Source organism: Pygocentrus nattereri, chromosome 15, assembly GCF_015220715.1.
Source record: "Pygocentrus nattereri isolate fPygNat1 chromosome 15, fPygNat1.pri, whole genome shotgun sequence".
NCBI lineage: Eukaryota > Metazoa > Chordata > Actinopteri > Characiformes > Serrasalmidae > Pygocentrus > Pygocentrus nattereri.
Genome location: NC_051225.1, coordinates 15,516,125 through 15,535,044, shown reverse-complemented (window position 1 = coordinate 15,535,044; position 18,920 = coordinate 15,516,125). Strand labels below are relative to the sequence as shown.

The following is an 18,920-nucleotide window of genomic DNA, read 5'->3' as shown; positions in this document are numbered from 1 at the left end:
GCAGAGACAACATTAGGTGTAAGGTCCAGCTATTTCAATAAAGAATGCAATTTCAGGAGAACCTTTTTGATATTTAAAAAATGTACACATTTTAAAAGATTTTTGCCAGCTTTTAGCAGTTTTAAAAGGGCTAATTCTCCAGATATATATTAAGTCTGCAATTAGACTAGAGGACAGTGTGACCAGGCATTTCCAACGCCCTATAAATCTAATCCGTCTTCAGAAAAACAGCCCATAGAAATCAAATGGTAAGAACTTTGTGTTTGTTTTATTGCAATCAGAGTTGTTTAGTAATTGTAATAAATCAGGCCATCATAGAGACATAATAATGCAGGTTTTGCTGGTTAATGCGAAAGTAATAATTGGAACTAGTGGGCTGGTATTCTGTACACATATTAAGGATTTTCAGTGTAGCATAGTCTAATATTTCCACAGGTGGAATAATTTAATTTAAAAACACAAGCTTAATTTGTATCTGGAAACTGTCCTGTAAACAATTCTCAGACTAGTCTGAAGTATACAAACACATGCAGACAACACACCTGTACTTTGCAGAGTTCTGTTTACAAAGAAATCAAGTCCATTTTTGTTTTAAAGTCCAGTTATTTCATTTTAGCCGCTGTGGAGGAGCAACATAATCATTGTATTCAAGCTGTTTATGGTGTGCGCCCACTGCAAGGCAGCGTATCATAGTATTCATGTGTTCGCACAAAATGAGTAATTTATCTATTGCTATCTATTACTTTATCTACTGGTTTCGTAGAACTTGGCGTGCTATTCTGAAGATATTAAAGTGGTTGAGGCATTCCATTCGTGATCTTTTGTTCCAGTGCATACGCAGAAATTCTAACTCTATACATGGCACAAAAATGAAATTAACAATGCTTCATAACATTCTGACCTCTCCTCGTTTCTGCACTCACTGTCCATTTTATCAGCTCCACTTACTATATAGGTGCACTTTGTAGTTCTACAGTTACAGACTGTAGTCCATCTGTTTCTCTGATACTTTGTTAGCCCCCTTTTACCCTGTTCTTCATTTGTCAGGACCCCCATGGACCCCCACAGAGCAGGTACTATTTGGGTAGTGGATCATTCTCAGCACTGCAGTGACACTGATGTGGTGGTGGTGTGTGTTGTGCTGGTCTGAGTGGATTAGACACAGCAGTGCTGCAGGAATTTTTAAACACCTCAGTATCACTGCTGGACTGAGAATAGTCCACCAACCAAAAAAATCTAGCCAATAGCGTCCTGTGACCACTGATGAAGGACTAGAGGATGACCAACACAAACTGTGCAGCAGCAGATGAGCTATCGTCTCTGACTTTACATCTACAAGGTAGACAGACAAGGTAGGAGTGTCTTATAGAGTGTACAGTGTTAACTCCAGCTGCACTGCTGTATCTGATCCACTTGCACCAGCGCAACACACAATAACACCACCACGTCAGCGTCACTGCAGTGCTGAGAATGATCCACCACCCAAATAGTACCTGCTTTGTGAGGGTCTATGGGGGTCCTGACCACTGACCAACAGGGTAAAAGGAGATAAAGTATCAGAAAAAAGATGGGACTACAGAAGTGCACCTATATAGTAAGTGTAGCTGATAAAATGGACAATGAGTGTAGAAACAAGGAGGTGGTGATTATGTTATGCCTGATCAGTGTATTCACACACTGCTTTTGTTTTTAGCACAAAAGTGGACATACCACTCCAACGGTATTGGAGGGTTTCAAAAGTTTACTGTCCTAAACTTGTTCATGTGTAGCTGAGTTATAATTAATCATGCAAATGACCACAATTAACACAGCTACTCAAAGAAATTTAATTTCTATTAAGCACTCATTCGATCACATTCAGTACGATGCAGATTTTCCCCATACACTAAATGGAAAAACAAAAAACTTACAATACAGTACATGGTTAATTCTTCACATTTGTCTGAACACTTCCTTTGGCTATATTTTATGCATCCTTGTCTATTCTGGTCCGGTTCAAAACAAGAGGGGCCCATATTAAGCAAAAGGCACAAATGTTCCTGCGTAAGAGATTTAAGGCTATGCGACAGCATGTGATTGAGGGGAAGCTTTAAAACATACAGCGCTAGAAGTGGTATGGCTTCGTAATCGTTGTCTATCTCTGACATCTTTGTCCTTACTTGCTACATAGATCAAGAGCAAGCTCAGGTTGAGTCCAGGGAGCCACAGGTGGAGAGGAGAAGAGTGATATGATGAATGTTGGAGGGGATCGTTTGGGTTGGGGTTAGCTGCTCTGTTGCACAGCCATGGTGCCCATGCCTCTGTTGGGCCTGTACGGTCCCCCTCGTCCTGGAACCCAAACAGACAAGGAGGTTACTTCCAACATCGGTCAAAGAGGTTGTCACATCTGTTATGCAAGCCAGCCATCACAAATTACGTGCACACAATTTGAGGGTCTTAAATGAAATGCCACTCACCTGTGTAAACAACTAAACAGCTCATCTTAGCAAACAGGACTTGAAGTTCAAGTTTTCATCTAAAGGAATGCATAACTAAAATAGCCTAACATGAACATGTACCAAGTCACTGTTGTTGGAAGAAAACATTTCAGGTTTTTGACATTTGAAAATATTTTGCCATTTACATTGTGTGTAAAATTGTGATGGACTAAAATTATCCAAAATGACTTGGAAAAAGTCTGGTTCCACCAACTTTAAAAGTAAGGTAGGTTTGTTCTTTCTGTAAAGTTACCATTTCAGACATGATTTTCTCCCGACAAACAGCGATATGGACCGTGTTCACCCTTAAATAGGTGAAATAAATCATAAGCAAGTAAGCAGTGCAACAGTTTGCATTTACTGACATCCATATCAAATTGATGATATTCTGGAAGGGAAATGGTCTAGTTGCTGGTTTCTTGGATTTAGCTTTACTAGGCTACAAGTAGACCAGTCCTGTGTCAATTTTAAGACCATTGACCATTTTTCTGATCAAGCAAGATTGGTTGATCTGGCCTAAGAAAGCAAAGACAAGTGGCTATAGTGATGAAATTAGAATAATGCCATAAATCTCATTCCCCCTCACACAGAGAGCAAACGAGATCTTTTAGTCACTGGGTTACCAGACAACTACAGAAAATCTCAACCCACTTATTAACCTTGCTGGAAAGCAGGACAATACATAGTGCAAAAAGACAAGAAAGCAAAGCTGTGGGAATACTGACAGCTAAGCCAGCCAATCAACTGCCTTCCAGTCTTTTGTAGCAAAGCCAGACAACCGATCACCCACCACTTTAGAAAACCAAGTGAGCTACCAAGGCAGGTGTGGAGATTCTTGGAGCATGAAAAGCAAAAAGTAGCAGCAGACAAGCAGGTAATGCAACACATCTTTATTGAAACATTCTCTCAAGGAGCGACATAAGCATACAAAGGCCAGGGAAGCAGGGAGATCCTTATAAATGAAATGGAGAAGGGGGGAATGATCAAAGAACCAAAAAGAGGGGGGGGGTTTTGGGGGTTGGGGGTGTAACAGGCCAAAAATCATGAACGCATATTCCAAACACTCCCATGGATTTGGACCAACAGTGGCAGGTATTTTTTTGCATTTTATTTTATACAAAAAATAAATTAATGAAAATCTTTCAAGTTTACAGGAATATCTATTTGCTTTTAACACAACCTTGCTGAAAAATCACAATACTGACAGTTCCAGCTCTGCATGTGTCTCCTTAAAATGTTTAAGTATATTAAATCTACCAAAAGTAGGCTTAGTTTGATCAATAAGCCAAGAAGGAAAAAAAAAACCAAACAGAAAAACCACTGATGTCGAAAGAAAGAGTAAAAATATGGGCAGGGGGTAACATTCTCAACAAATGAACGTTCAAGGTGGCCAAAGACATTTGTCTTCTCAAAGCTTAGGATCGCATCACTTGTGCATTACCTCGAGAGCTACCTCGAGGTCCCTGGGCAGCTCCTCTCTTGAAGCTCGGCTGATATCCTTCCTGTTGGGTTGGGGGGGGGGGGAGGGCAGGGATAAATTGAGAAATTAAAAACAAACCAAACATTCTTGAACATGAAATCAGTGACTTTATAAACTGCTAGCATATACAGACTGAAAATCAGATCTGTAGAACCTCCATACTGTAGAACCTCCATACAGCAAAAAACATGTTGCATGACTATGATCCTCATGTCTTCAGTGGTTTTCACTTATTTAATATGAAGCAACAGCTGATACTAAGGCCAAATCCCATTTCACCCCTTGACCCTACCACTGAGCCCTTAGCGCTCCGTTTTAGGCTCACTTCCAAATGCAAGCATTTTCTCCATTAAAAAAATTACAATAACCATTGTAGTATTAGTTTAATGTCGTTTCAATGTTTTAGGGTAGCTTTCTTCATAAGCAATAAAAAGAAAAAAAGTAAGTGAATAAACTATCACTAGCAGCGTGCTAGGTAGCTAGCTAGCAACTTTCCCGTTCCACCTTAAATGGTGCAGCAGTTATATTCTGGCACTTCAGGTGTCAGAACAGCTGGACTATTTAAGGTGGAACTGGAAAATTCAAACAAGAATTAGCAGTGGGTGAATTCTGTCTCTCCATCTATTAAAAAGTTTACATGCCCACTACAAGTTATTGCATCCAAAGTGACCTGCATGTGTGGAGACCCACTTAGTGCAGATGTTACCATGACAACAAACATCAAGTAAGGTCCAGTCAGAGTGAGATGAGCAGCAGTGAGCAGTGCTTATGTTTATAATTGCTTTAAAATGTCAGGCCTTCTTAAAGAAGGTCGAGAGGAAGACATTGTGTTGAGACAAGCTGGATGTCCGTCCCACCGTCATCTTTTAAAGATCAGAGCATAAACTTGGTCTCCTCTGCAGACCAATTTCTGCTCTGACATGTTGAACGGTATAAACTCACTATACTGCACATGTCGTGTCATGGACTTAAACTTTCCGATAGGGAATGTAATCAGACACAGGCTTTTACATTGATTCTTCTGTTTAACGGATTATTTACAGGATTACCCACCTTGATCAATCGCATAGAAACTGTATTCTGAATAGCCTCAGACTAGTCTATTCTCACTGAGGTGTTTACATGGACGTATTCCATTCCGATTGAACCATCATTCAAATTATGAACGGATTATTAGGCCGCACATAAACCTGACGTGGATAAAGCTCATTATACCTTAGTCAATATGAGACATTTAGATTTGCCTCACATGGACATCAATTTAATAAATCTAATGGTTTAATAAAAAAAAAAAAAAAAAAAAAAAAAAAAAAAAAAAAAAAAAAAAGATTTTCCAACCTTAATTTTACCAAATCTACTTTATGACCAAGACTCACAAAAAACCCTGTGATTATTTTTACAATTAACAATTGAGTAAACATGAGTGTCTCCAGCTGTTTCTTACTGAAAGACAGCACAGTAGGATTTTTAAATATATTGTGCAATGAAAAATTATAAAAAGGAGTCATTGACAAACAGATCAAATTATTTAGCGTAATGAGTGCTCACCCTCTGATAGGTGCTGCTGGAGTAGTCTCGTGGAGTGCTGAACTGGGTTTGCGCATATCCAGTATTGGGAGTGTTGGGGAAGGGAGGGCGATAACCATCATATCCACCTACAAAGCAAAAGAAATACTGCTCAGACTTTGCAATACAGTGAGTTACTTTATTTCTCTCTAACCCATTACTCACACATTAAGAGAAAAGACAGCTCAGACCTCTGAAGCCATTTGATGGGCCTCGGTAACCGTTCATAGTCCCCCTGGCGTTCCTGGGGCCAGCACGTGGCACAGCTCGGCTACTGTAGAAGGACTGAGTCTGGCGGCCAAAGCCTGTGCCTTGGCCCGAGGGCTGCTGAGGTATGGACTGGTGGGCACCAGAAGAAGGAATGCCTTGGTCTTGAGAGTGGAATGCTCCAACCACTAACAAGAAACCGCAAATGCTACTTTAGCTAACCAGCTCACTTTTTTAGTTTGATGAAAGGAGTAGTGTTTTTTTTTTTTTTAAAGACAGAAGCAACCTGGGCATACCTGACTGGAGTGGTTCCTGTTGAAGCTCCTGCTGCTCTACCGAATGGGTGGACTGGCTGCTGAAGCCTGGGCTGTAGCTACTCTGGTAGTGGCTGGACATTTTTTGAGAGTCCATATCATTTGACGGAGGAACTGGGGCATTCAGATTAAACACCTAGGAGTGGGATACAAAATACCCTTTTGATATCAGGCCTGACTTTCACAACACTAGCCATCTTTGGGCAAATTTCCACTGTAGAAAGAGTTAGAATAAGACAGCCCGAACCCGCCCCCCACTCCGCGCGATGATGCCCCAACAACACTGTGCTGTGAGCTGTACTGTTCTAACTGGTGGCAGCAGTCAATGATCAGACACCCATCAGGCATAACATGACCACCTCCTTGTTTCTAAGCTCATTGTCCATTTTATCAGCTCCACTTACTATATAGGTGCACTTTGTAGTTCTACAGTTACAGACTGTAGTCCATCTGTTTCTCTGATACTTTGTTACCCCCTTTTACTGTTGTTCTGTGGTCAGGACCCCCATGGACCCTCACAGAGCAAGTACTATTTGGGTGGTGGATCATTCTCAGCACTGCAAGTAATACTGAGGAAGAGGGTAAAGGGGGGGGGGGGGGGGGGGCGCTAATAAAGTATCAGATAAACAGATGGACTACATTCTGTAACTGTAGAACAACAAAACATCCTATATAGTAAGTGGAGCTGATAAAGTGGACAATGAGCATAGAAACATCATGACCACCTCCTTGTTATGCCTGATCAGTGTACAATTATATGTTTGGAAGGGGAAAAAAAAAAAAAAAAAAAAAAAAAAAAAAAAGCAGAAGCACAAGTCAAGTTGATGCTTCTTGCACAAAATGAACCACTCCAAATCAAAATAAAAAGCAAAGCACAGGAAAAAAAAAAAAAAAACTTTAAACCCACCCCACTAACAGTATAATATGACATGGCATGACAAACAGAGCAGGCATGAATAGTAGCTGTGCAGAAGGATGAGTGAGAAGCCTAGGCTGAAGGGTTGAGGCCTACCGCTTGCATGGACTGGAATGGTGCTGCGTTAACGTTGATGCCGCTGTGGAGGGGTTTGGAGACAGATTGAAAGACCTGAGGCTGGGAGGAAGGGGCAGGGGGCTGCTCAGACGACAGGGGCATGGACACCTAGGGAATGGGCAACGGATCAACACACATGGTTCCCCCCCTCCACCCACAGATCCAGGATCCATGAACAATTATCCATGCAAAAACTGAATAGTGGATTTTTTTTTTTTTTTTTACCTGAAGAGGGTCGATGGCATCGCTAGTTGGCCGGGGGTCTGAGCTGTGGGTGGGCTGGTAGAGAGGTGGTGTGGAGGCATATGCTTCAGCAGGAGGAGAAACCATGGGAACCTATATGGCATAAGATGAGAGAGGAACATTTTTTTTTTTTTTTATTTCTAACATCTAAAAATCCTTATTTCTGCTAGCATCCCTATAGGCTTCTAGTATTTTGTCAATGCTAAACTAATAACAGTTCACATTAAGTGTTACGCTGTTCTAGATTAAAACAGACATCTGAAGCCAGTAAGACTATCAAATCAGATCTCTGACAATGGTTCACACTTGTTTGGCAAGTGACTCAGTCATAACCGAATGAACCGGCGTCCTGAAATGACCCGCACATGCACATCCTTCAGTAATGTCACGTGAATGAACGTGCATCAGCAAACAAACTAACAAGCAGAACAAAATTTACTCTGATCATCTCTAAGCTTCATTATTAGAGTGAGATGAAGGTGAAAAAAGGAAGATGAGCTGCTTTTCCATTGTAGGCTTTAGTGTCTGTTCAGCGCTGCAGCCAATGGTACAACACAAAGAAGGTGCAAGCACAGCGAGGGGATGGGGGTGTTGGGGGGACATCCGAATGTCACATTAAGGTCGAATGGCCACGAATCGGATACGTGTCCGATCTAGGAGCACATACGGAAGTGGCTCAGGTCGGATTGGAAAAGATCAGATGAGTCACATTAGGGCAAAATAAATAAAATTAAGATTTGTGCCACTTCAACCTGGTAATGTGAACATAGCCAAAGATACACCATTGTACACGTATCCGGTCCTGGACCACAGAGAACAGCGTTGCAGGATGCCCCATTAGGGCACAAAATATCAGATTTGTGCCACTTCAACTTGGTAATGTGAACCTAGCCCAATATTCCATGTTTTATCTGAAGCTGGCCTAGAGTTGCTGCTGCTGTTTTCCCAGTTCCAACATCTGACTGGAATGGTATTGGCCAGTCTGCCATTCACAGGGCATGCTAAGGCCTGGCATCGACATGTGGGATCACACTCATTTCACTTGAACACAAAAGCCAGGTGTAAACATGATCCGCTGATAATGCATCCTGGTTACTTCTGAGGTGGTCAGAGATGGATCATGACCATGTTTCAGTGTAAACCTGAATGCATTTTTCATTATGCTGCATACAAGAATTGTGAGCACAAAAACATGTGTCTAGTGCCAAGCAGCAGGTAAGACTACACCTGCTGGTAAGAATACGGGGGGGTGGTCACCTCACTCTCTTCGTAAGTCAACAACCATCTTAGTTTTGTCCACATTCAGAGACCGGTTGTTGGTTCCGCACCAGTCCGATAGCCACTGCACCTCCTCTCTGGACGCTGACTCGTCATTCTTGCTGAGCCACCGCAGTCGTGTCATCAGCAAAATGTGGTTACAAGCTGTACTTTGCAGTACAGTCATGAGACAGCAGAGTTAACAGCAGTGGACTAAGCACACAGCCCTGAGGGGCACTGGTGTTCAGTATGGTGGTGCTGGAGATGTTATTGCCCATCCTAACAGATCTTAGTCAGAAAATCCAGGACCCAGTTACAGAGGGAGGCGTTCAGGCCCAGCAGGCTGTTTTCCAATCAGCTGCTGAGGGATGGTGTTAAATGCTGAACTGAAGTCTATGAACAGCATTCTGACACGGGTGCCTTTATTGTACAGGTGGGTGAGAGCCAGGTGGGTGAGAGCCAGGTGGAGTGTAGTGTCGTCTGTTGAACGGATGGTGCGATATGCAAAATCACAGTGGGTGCAGTGAAGGAGATAGCTAGTCTTTAGTGTGCCTCATGACCAGCCTCTCTAAGCACTTCATGATGGGAGTGAGCACAACGGGAACAGTAGTCTGTGGCAGGACACTGGAGACTTCGGCACAGGGATGATGGCAGACTTGAAGCATGTTGGAACGACTGCAGTGCTCAGAGATGTTTAAAGTGTCTGTGAGAACATCAGCCAGCCAGTATGCTGTTGGATCCTGGTGCTTTTCTTAGGTTGAATGTGTAGAGTTCTCCACACATCTGCTGTGGACAGATGGTACCTGTTCACGGTCGTGCTGTTCTGTGCTTCAAACTGAGCGTCTGGAAGGGAGGCATCACCATCACAAGCAGGTGGAGGTGACGTAGTTGGTGATGGACTGGATGCCCTGCCACATGCACCATGTGTCAGCAGTGTTGTGAAAGTTATTGGATTTTCGTTGAGTAGGCACGCTTAGCCTTTTTGATGGCCCAGGAAAGCTTGGCTCTAGCTATCCTGAGGCTTGCTTTGTCCCTTGACTTGAAAGCCTTGTCAAAAGGTTCTCAGAAGAATGTGCAGCTGTACAGCTATGGTTTCTGGCTTGGGCAAGTTGTGACAAGTTTGGAGACAGTAATATCAATGCACTTGTTAATGTAGCCAGTCACTGATTCTGTATACTCCTCCAGATTAATGGAGTCACCAGAGGTTGCCGCTTTTCTGAACATCTCCCACTTAGTGTGCTCAAAACTGTCTTGAAGAGCAAAGAGCTCCTGGCGGGCAGGTTGTCACTTGCTTCTGGTCTGGTTCGGCACGTCCGATGAGCGGCCTGCATGCTGAAATGAGCATCACAGAAATGCGGTCCGAGTAGCTGTAGCGGGGGCGGGGCTCGCCCCCGTACACACAAAGAATATAAGTAAACAAGATCCACAACGTTAGCCCCCCCCGTCCACATACTGGTGAAATTTGGGGAGTACCGACTTCAGATTAGCATGGTTGAAACACCAGATTAGCATGGTTGGACAGCCCGTCTGGGAACGTGTTTTGCTGATGGCGCTGTACAGCTCATTCAATGCTGCATTAGAACTAGCACTGGGAGCTATATACACTGCAGTCAGCTCTCTTGGCAAATAAAATGGCCTCGCTCTGACCATCGCAAGATCCAGAGGTGAGCAGCGACTAGAGACTAGCACCATGTTTTTACACTATTCAGTGTTGATGTAAAAACAGTCCCCCACCTCGAGTCTTGCTGCATAGCTCAGCGTCTCTATCTGCACGGAAGCACAACAGGCCGTCGAGCTGAGCGGCCAAATCTGGAGTGGAGCTCGTCGTTCACACCCCTGTAAAAACACAACTCGTGCTGGGTAGCCCGCTGAATCTGGAGGTAGTCCAGATTATTCTCCAAGGAACAAATGTTTGAGAGAAGAAGCGATGGAAAGGCTGGTCGTCTGAGATTAGCCATTAGTTCAGCATGCACCCTGGGTCGCTTGCCTCGATACTACCTTCACGTGCATTGCTTTTGAACTGCAGGCTCACGCAGAACTGTGGATCGTAGCAGCCCTAGCTCACGCAGCTCTTCCCAGAGTTTGTTTGGAAGCACAGATTGTGGCTGACGTCTCAGTTGTAGCAGGCACTGGTGATAGTAGATGCTAGCACTGTTGGAAGCAGTCATGATATTTAGTTTTTGTTGGGTTACACGACAGATACTAAACAATAAATAAATAAAATACATAAATAAGGTAAAAGGACTGTTTTGCTGTTCCCGAAGGGGCCGCTGCAGTTACCCGCTGTGCCGCCAAAACATTATTTTACGTTCAGGTGGGGAACGTAAAAATCAGACAGGGGACACTTTAGTGAAAGGCATAAATGGAAGGAGAGAGAATATCCAGATACAATCCAGTCAGGAAACTCGTAAATGCAAAGTGTAAACAGACTCCTGCTTCTCAGTAGACAAAACGTGCATGACCTTCAGAAGGCATAAATTGACCTTCGCCGCACCCGTTGGAAATCAATGTGATTGGCTGAATCCACAGTTAGTCCCCAATTATCTTAGTGGTTAATCTGACAAGTTAGTCCTTCAGGTCAGCTCCTCAAGTCCTAACCAATGGGAGAGTGAACTTGGCCATTTCATTCTTTAGAGCAAAGTCTGTTCTCTCTTGTTAAGCACTACAATGAAATAACCACATAACACCACTTGCTTTAAATACAAGAGCTTGAATAAGGATATAATTATTTAACAGAAATCAGGCCTGCTCTGAAGACCTAGAAGGCCCTGAGGGGTCCCCACTATCCTAATCAGATACTACTTACTTGTGTAGGTTCTGGATGTACAGGAACTGTGTTGTGTTGAGGGAGTCTGGATTCTGTATGAGCTGCAAGACAAACCACAGGTGAGCATAATGAGACTTATGTCTAGTAACAATCAGGGGTTTTCCCCGCACAGAGAATTATATGGTGGTTGCCTCAAGGTTTCGGAATCAGCAGTATACCACGAAAGGCGCTACTAAACAAGGGAAGAGGTAAATGCATGGCTGTAACTACCTATGAGGACACCAAGATCCTACTGAGGTAGGCAACCCCTGCACAGTGAGCAATGACTGGTACTCAGCTGATCTTAAAGCAGCGGTGTTTCGTTCGTAGAACTGCCCACTGACGCTACACTAATGCTACCGAGAGCAACTTCTAGATATGTTACAGGTATGCAGTACACATACAAGAAATTAATGGCTGTTCAAAGTTTTGTGCCATTTACTCATTACAAACCAGTGAGCATGTTCCACTTTGTGTGTGTGTGTGTAAAATAGTTTTACAAAGGTGTACGCATGTATTTTCAGCTGAAAATAACGAAGTGGCTGAATTATTAAATAAAAGTAAACAGGTCCGTGAGACTGGAGGGAAGAGAATATTTAACTTGCCTAGAGAAACAATTACAACCCTGAGTAGCAGCTTTACACCAAATTACAAACAAATCAAATAAATATTTGTTATATAATTATTAGATCACCTAAAATATACTATGCGTATGATCAGGACGGAACCACCTCCATCTCTTTCTGAGCCAGGAAAAACCCTGTTAACAGTGTCTTGTCAACCATATTAAAGGGAAATAAGCAAAATGTCCACCTTACCTGGAGCACAGACCATCTGTGCAGACTTCATAGGCTGAGCTGATACAATAGCAGGATCCAAGGACTGTCCATCAAACTCTAGCATGGAGTCCTGCAACCCAGGCAAACATCCATGCATGTTAAAACAAACGTGGTGCAATAACCCTGGTACAACATTGAGCAAACAGCTTTAGCCGCAGACCTGCATGAAGTTGTAGGTGCCCTGCATCTGTGCCATTAGGTCTTGCACTGCCTGCTTCCTGACTAAAGGATCAGCTGCAGGAGGAGGGAGCACAGGGTTCAGCGCATGAGCCTCTGAGCTGACCAGAGCTGGGCTCATCGCTGAAGGTGGTCGCTGCTGCTGCTGTTGCTGGAGGGAGCTTACAACCTGCAATGGACAGTGTTGGGTAAATGCTTATACAATAACAAGGTCCAGTGACTAAGGGCCCCATTATAAACTTTCAGCAAAGAAAGGCCTCACCTCAGAGCTCACACCCCACTCTCCTCCTTGTTCTTTGTCAGTACTGGTGTATGCAGCTTCTGGAATGAACTGTCGGTTTATGAACTGCAACGAAACCAAGGGCTGTTAAGCACAAAGGCAAATCATTACTGCGCAGAATATTTTTATTTTTAAATGTACCAAAAAATGCTTACCTCTGTTGCTTCCACCTCAATGGTCTCCGTGAATTCTTGAGTGACAGACCCCTCTGTAACAAGACACAAAGGTCAAACAAGATTTACCACCTGATCTACCAATAACGGCTCTGTAGGTATGCGAAGGATGATCATTGACACCTGGCTCTGCTGGCTGCTCCTCACTCTCAGAGGACTCTGCAGGAGCAGGCTGTTGCTGCTGCTGCTGCTGCTGCTGCTCCTCCTCATCCTCCTCCTCCTCACACACTCCATTCTGATGCGTCTGTGCCCGGTCAAAGTATCCACTTAGCAGTATCTTGTCCAGGGTTTCCTTAAGGGCTTTATCTATAAAACCGTAAGTACCAATTTGAGAAAAAAGGGACTGTGATTAGTGCTAAATAATGGCACCATTTCCAATTGCTGTGCTTCCTTCACTTTCACAATCCTAATTGAGCAAGGACAAGCCTTTAAAACAACTCAGCAGGGTTAGTCAGAGCACTTTCCAATTCTCAGCAGCCTGCCAGGCATCCCTTATCCGTCTCTGTACAATAAATTAAGTTTAAAAAGTGTGAGTGTGTGTATGTATGTGTAATTATATATATATATAAAAAAAATAAAAAAAAGAATGAATTGCCAGGTTAAGTAGGTGTGTTAGAGCAGGGAAACCTCCAAACTGTGCTGGACACCTTCAGGACAGGTGTTGTGCACCCATTACCAATATTCCATATAAAGACTGAAAATATGTAGGTTCACTACTGATTGGGAATGCTCCATAAAGATTGCTTAAATTTTACTTGCACATTACAACCCTTGGTTCCATTCACCACCTCTAATTTCTCAGCAATGCCCCATTTCAAATCAAATCACTCTGAATGACCACAATTAAACTATGGAGATTTTAAAAATAAGAGGAACTCCCTTTTAAATCTAGCATTTCATGATGTGTGTAATGTTGCGTACCTCAGCCTCATTGGTTTGACAGAATTCACAACTTTGTATTGTCAATAAGCAATTTCTCAGTACAATACCCAGCAAGCCTTAGCCAAAAACAGCTCAACCATTTAGCCATTTCTACATAAACTACATACTGCCTTGGCTGTTGGCAAGAGTAGCCTTTCAAACGCTTGCAGCATTTTAAAATTTAATTCCACTGTCAAGATGCATCAGAAGGGGAAAATCTCGCTGTACAAACTACTCTTCCTGTGGTCCCTCAGGAGAGCTGGCTTGTTTACAAAAAAAAAAAAAAAAAAAAAGCAATGATAACCCGTTTTCCATTCTGTCCAGTATTATGAAATTAAACTTTTCAATAATGCAGAGAGCAAAGTAATGTAATTAGTGTTGCAATTTCTGAAAGCCAGATGTGTGGTACTGAACCAAACCAAGAAAAAAGGTCCCAAAAATGTTCTTGACCAGTCATTAATATGCTATGGGATTTATATAATGGCTAAAAACATCATTATCCAGCAAGACACCACACTATTTCTTGAACTGTCCGGCAAGGTAAATATTTTGTTCTTTTTCCATGCAGGCTTATTTGTCCCTGTAGAAAGTAAAGATCACGCATGGCCTACAGCAGGGAGGGTTCAGGAGTGACTCATGCTCTGAGGTTCCATCCATCAATGATGCCCCTAGCTGAGGGGCTTTGAGCAGGCCCTGGGCAGAATGCCCAGTTGCTGACTCAAGCCAGCGAAGCAACTAGAGACACAGCTGGCCCTCTGCGGCCTCAGATGTAGCAGTGCTGAAGCAGAGCATCACTGCTCAGAGGCAGGCCTGATGATGGATGGTCTCCTATAGTGCAATTCTTTCTTTGACCCCATTTCAAGAGCAAACTCACAGAAATGATCAGCATTAGCATGCAATACTTAAAGCACTGCAGGAAAAACATTTTTCACTTACATGTGGTTCCAGCCACAGCTTTGTCCCTTCCTTCCAAGAGCTCCCACAAATGTACAGATGCCTCCTCAAACTGATCAGTCAACCTGAAATGAAAATAACATTTACATGAAGTTCATTGTCTTTTAAAAGTGTTTGCAATAAAGACAGCACACATCAGCAAACTCCTTACTGCCACACCTAATGTTGGGGTCTCGCTCAGGGCCAACCAACTTGTAGAACTCATCAAGGCCAGTGAGTTCAGCCTCAGAGAGCAGAGGTCCTTCGTCCCCGCTGCCACTTCCGACAGCCTGCCTCAGCTCCTGCCTGACGCTCTCCTCACCCAGTTGGTCCAACACATACTGCACCTCAAGCACTGCCTTCAGTCGCTGTCTCTCCACCTCCTCCCGCTTAAGTTGCTCCCGCCGCGCTGTCTTTTTCACTGCCTTCTGGATCTATGGGAGAACCCAACAAGGGAAGTCAGGTATCTAAATGCTCTTCCACTCAAAACAAAGCTGTGATGACAAAAAAAAAAAAAAACAAAACCCTAGAGCTTTAGCCAAAACATACCTCAATATTCAAAGACGTAAAGTTCTTCAGCAGCTCCCGAGCAAACTCCAAGTTATTTGACACCTCCTGAGCTTTGGACAAGGCGTCCTAAAGACACAAAACAGATCAGATGAATACATATAATTCATATGAAACAGCATGTTTTAGATAGACATCAAGTTGCTAAATATAGCCTGATATTTCTTCATGGCACAGCTAAAATAAAAAGAACAAACTCAAGAAATTGGACAGTCATTTTTGGTTCTGTACTTTAACGTGTTGGATGTGACCAGAAGGTCGCCAGTTCGATCCCCTCGGCTGACAGTCCAAGACTTAAGTGCCCTTGGGCAAGGGACCCAACTCCCAATTGCTCCCCGGGCATCATGGATAGGACTGCCCACTGCTCGAGGCAAGTGTGCTCACTGCCCCCTAGTGTGTGTTCACTAGTGCGCATGCATATGGGTGTTTCACTGTACAGATGGGTTAAATGCAGAGGTCTGATTCCAATGTGAGGGGGAAAAAAAGTTGGCAAAATGGTTCTAAATTAAATGAAACTGTCACTAAACAATTAATGAGACAGTCAATACGATTGATACACTTGTATGGATTCTAATCGATACTATTCTTTTTCAGTACTAGAATGGCTTTTCTCTTCCAGTGGACAATAATGCAACACAAGTCTTTGCCCAAAAAAAAAAAAAATCTCAGTTTTTGGACCTAACTAACCAAGGTCAGCTACACTAGCTACGCATGTCCTCAACAACGTGCTCATTCTTGGCATCAATGCACGATACACTATGTACTCAAACATAAGCAAAATATCCATATTTAAAGTCTTGTTAAAACATAAAATGTGCATTTTCCTAGAAAGTAGGTGTGTATATTTTCTTACATCACAGTAAGGTGAAAACACACAAATGGTGATTTCAGTATCCAAAACACTGGCCACTCAGTCAACACTGGCAGTCAGACATCCCTAATTTGGACAGACCACGCTAGAAGACGCATTCCTTGCATTTAATTTATTTTCAATTACATTTACCTTTTATTTCCCCAACTCTAAACATGGCCCTAATCCTAACCTTAAAGCTACAGTTTAAGACCACTCTGGTGGAAACAACCTTCTACATGTTGCATGCAATTAGACATTTCATAATGCTGGCAGTGCTTTAGACAAACCTGATGATGACTCAAAGGAGAATTCAAAGACAAGACAGGCAATGTTTGGTGAAGGATGTGTCTGAGGATGTAACTGAATTATTTACTATTGTCATCATAGCTTCATCAGTATAACATCAATTTTGCATTTGAGATCTAAACATTGATCCAGACCACATTTTTCAGCCTGTTAACGTGTAGAGACGTACAATGTCACAAAAATCTTACCCAACACTTCTGAATTTTAAATGACTACTTCCAGCTTTACAGGGCGATTCCAGAATGCTACTTTTTCGCAACTTCAACACAAACATCTTAGATGCTTCTAATGCATCTTAAGCTTAACATTACACCTAATCCTGAGCTAAACCCTAACCCAAGCCCTAATCCTAGTCATTAAAAGTCAGAGAGTTTCACCAGATATTTTCTTAAACATTTTCAACACCTGCAGATAATCTATAGGAGGTCTATCCAAATAAAGTAGAGCCACATTCGTTTGTCCATGTTGACGGTTGTCCCACATGGGGTTGGGGGAGATACGCAGCAGAAATTTCTATACAACTCACTCAATATGTATGTAAGATAAAGCTATTACTCATTACTTCAAGATAAGATGATCTTTTATTAGTCCCATAGGAGGGAAATTCACATTATATCCATGATTTTTTTTTTATGTAAAATCCACAGTGCTACGGTACAAAGTCAAAACAAGAACAACTTTTAGCCTCTGACCCCTCTGATCTTTCAGCACCTCAATGATTTGGATTTGAGAGAGTTCTCATTTTTTCAGAACCACTGTTCTAACTGCAGATGCTGATGTGCTGTTCAGGTCTGTACTTAGAATGATGACCACCACCTTTACAATGACACTGCAACAATTAGACACTCAAAAATACACTGTGCGGCCCTTCTCTTCAATGTGGAATTGATCTACGGCAGAATAACAGCCAGCACTAAAGGTCTGTCTAAAACAGTTTAATACAAACCAGCTGATCCTGATTTAGCCGCTCGCCATTGCTCTTCCTTGCTTTGTAGTCTTCCAGCTTGGACTGAAAATAATGAATGATTACATTAATGGTCAGGTAAAGGACATTCAAGAGCTGATTAAATATTAAACATTACAATTAATGAACCACAGAAAATGTTGACATTAAGCTTCATTATGTTTGTGGTGAAATTTAAGACAAGCTAGTATCCCCATCTATCCAACAGAGGCTCTCATGAAAGGGACAGCAAGCACACAGACTAAGGCTCTTTAGAAATTAAGCCCTTAAATGAAAGGGGACAGTCTAGTTGCCCTCTCTCTCTCTCCCTCACACACACACACCCATCCATCAATAAACTTAACCCAGTGATCAAATGAGCATATGTTTGCAAGACCAGAAAAATCTCTAAAAACCACCCTACCTTTCTCTTCTCCATGTTGCGAACCTTCTTCTCGATGATGCTCAGGACTTGCTTCAAGGCCTCGGATGGAGCTCCTGCTGTCTGGGCAGAGCCCAGCTCGGGACTGGAGGACTGAACAGCATAGTCGCCAACGCTCGCAGATGGCATCTAGATCCAAAGAGCAACTTCACCATACATATTTCAAACTACATTTTAAGCGGACATTAAACGCAACTTCAGGTTCTTTTAAATTTAGGAAAATCGTTCTGGTTCACGCTCAACCCTTTTCTGTTCGACGACTAGATAAGCTAAGCTAACCGAGCTAACGTTGCACGGCTAACCAGCCTCCTCGCTACTTTTGTCCTCTTATCGAGCCCAAATGATCGATTTAAAGGATTTACTATTTGCGGACAGTCTAGTTTATCGGTAAAACTGTATGATGAGTAACGTTAGCCAGCATCAAAATAGACGGAAGAGCTGGAGAATTCAGCAGTCCCCGCAGCGGGTTATCCAGCCCGGTTCATGGCGAGCTGAGCTACAGCGGAACCCCAGCACCACTCAGGCTAGGCTAAACAAAGCTAAGCTAAAATAAGCTAAGCTAAGCTAGTAGCACAGCGTGAGCTCAACTCGCCGCCACAGCCAGACAAGGCATCGTTGTCCCACTAAGAGTACCGTCTTACCTTTACTCTCAGTGGTAAAAGAGATGTCAGACCTCTCTATTTACTTCGACTTTGTCTTTCTCAAGTACTGTCCGTGTATCAGCTCGACACGCTCCAGCCCCGTCGGCCTCACCGGCGACTAAACAATCGCGGATTGCGAGTTGAGGATTTATATGGGCTGAATGGTCCCGCCGGGCTGGCCTGGCTTCGCCTGAGTTCATTTCAGGAGAGACAGTCCTTATATAAAATCCAGTCTTCGATACACAAACTGTGTTGTAATATTTCATTTTTTTCTGTGTCCGTCTGGCAATGCTTAAACGATATGCGCCGGTCTGTTTTTTTTAATCGACTTGGTAAATTATACAGTATTTAACGTTAAACACGCGAAGACGTTTCTAGAAAGATGACAGCGTTTTTTAATGATGTTTCTGTCGAAATGATGGTGAAACAGTCGAACGTAGTTTCTTTAAAACGTGGAAAGGC

General features: G+C 42.8%; 1 protein-coding gene across 2 annotated transcripts; it reads right to left on the bottom strand.

Annotated features, from left to right (window-relative positions):
* Nucleotides 1–1,802: 1,802 nt before the first annotated feature.
* caprin1a (cell cycle associated protein 1a) lies at nt 1,803–18,617 on the bottom strand. 2 transcript variants are annotated; one of them, XM_017700675.2, is made up of 19 exons: nt 18,459–18,617; nt 17,800–17,946; nt 17,379–17,441; nt 15,256–15,342; nt 14,887–15,140; nt 14,710–14,792; nt 12,976–13,158; nt 12,835–12,887; nt 12,662–12,745; nt 12,383–12,568; nt 12,202–12,292; nt 11,384–11,445; nt 7,303–7,413; nt 7,057–7,185; nt 6,027–6,180; nt 5,715–5,918; nt 5,506–5,612; nt 3,919–3,979; nt 1,803–2,328 (listed from the first exon to the last, which is right to left on the bottom strand). In XM_017700675.2, exons 2-19 carry the CDS (start codon nt 17,944–17,946, stop codon nt 2,264–2,266), a joined length of 2,124 nt encoding a protein of 707 aa, XP_017556164.1. In that variant the 5' UTR covers nt 18,459–18,617; the 3' UTR covers nt 1,803–2,263. The 2 variants fall into 2 exon arrangements, with proteins under 2 accessions (XP_017556164.1, XP_037401441.1); XM_037545544.1 differs by lacking the exon at nt 7,057–7,185.
* Between the last annotated feature and the right edge of the window lie 303 nt (nt 18,618–18,920).

Coding starts and splice junctions, on each gene's coding strand:
- caprin1a (XM_017700675.2), bottom strand. CDS start 17,946: ATGCCATCTGCGAGCGTTGGCGACTATGCTGTTCAGTCCTCCAGTCCC. Junction 15,343..17,378: donor GGCTAAATCAGGATCAGCTG/GTTTGTATTAAA, acceptor TTGTGTCTTTAG/GACGCCTTGTCCAAAGCTCA. Junction 5,613..5,714: donor CCCATCAAATGGCTTCAGAG/GTCTGAGCTGTC, acceptor TTTGCTTTGTAG/GTGGATATGATGGTTATCGC.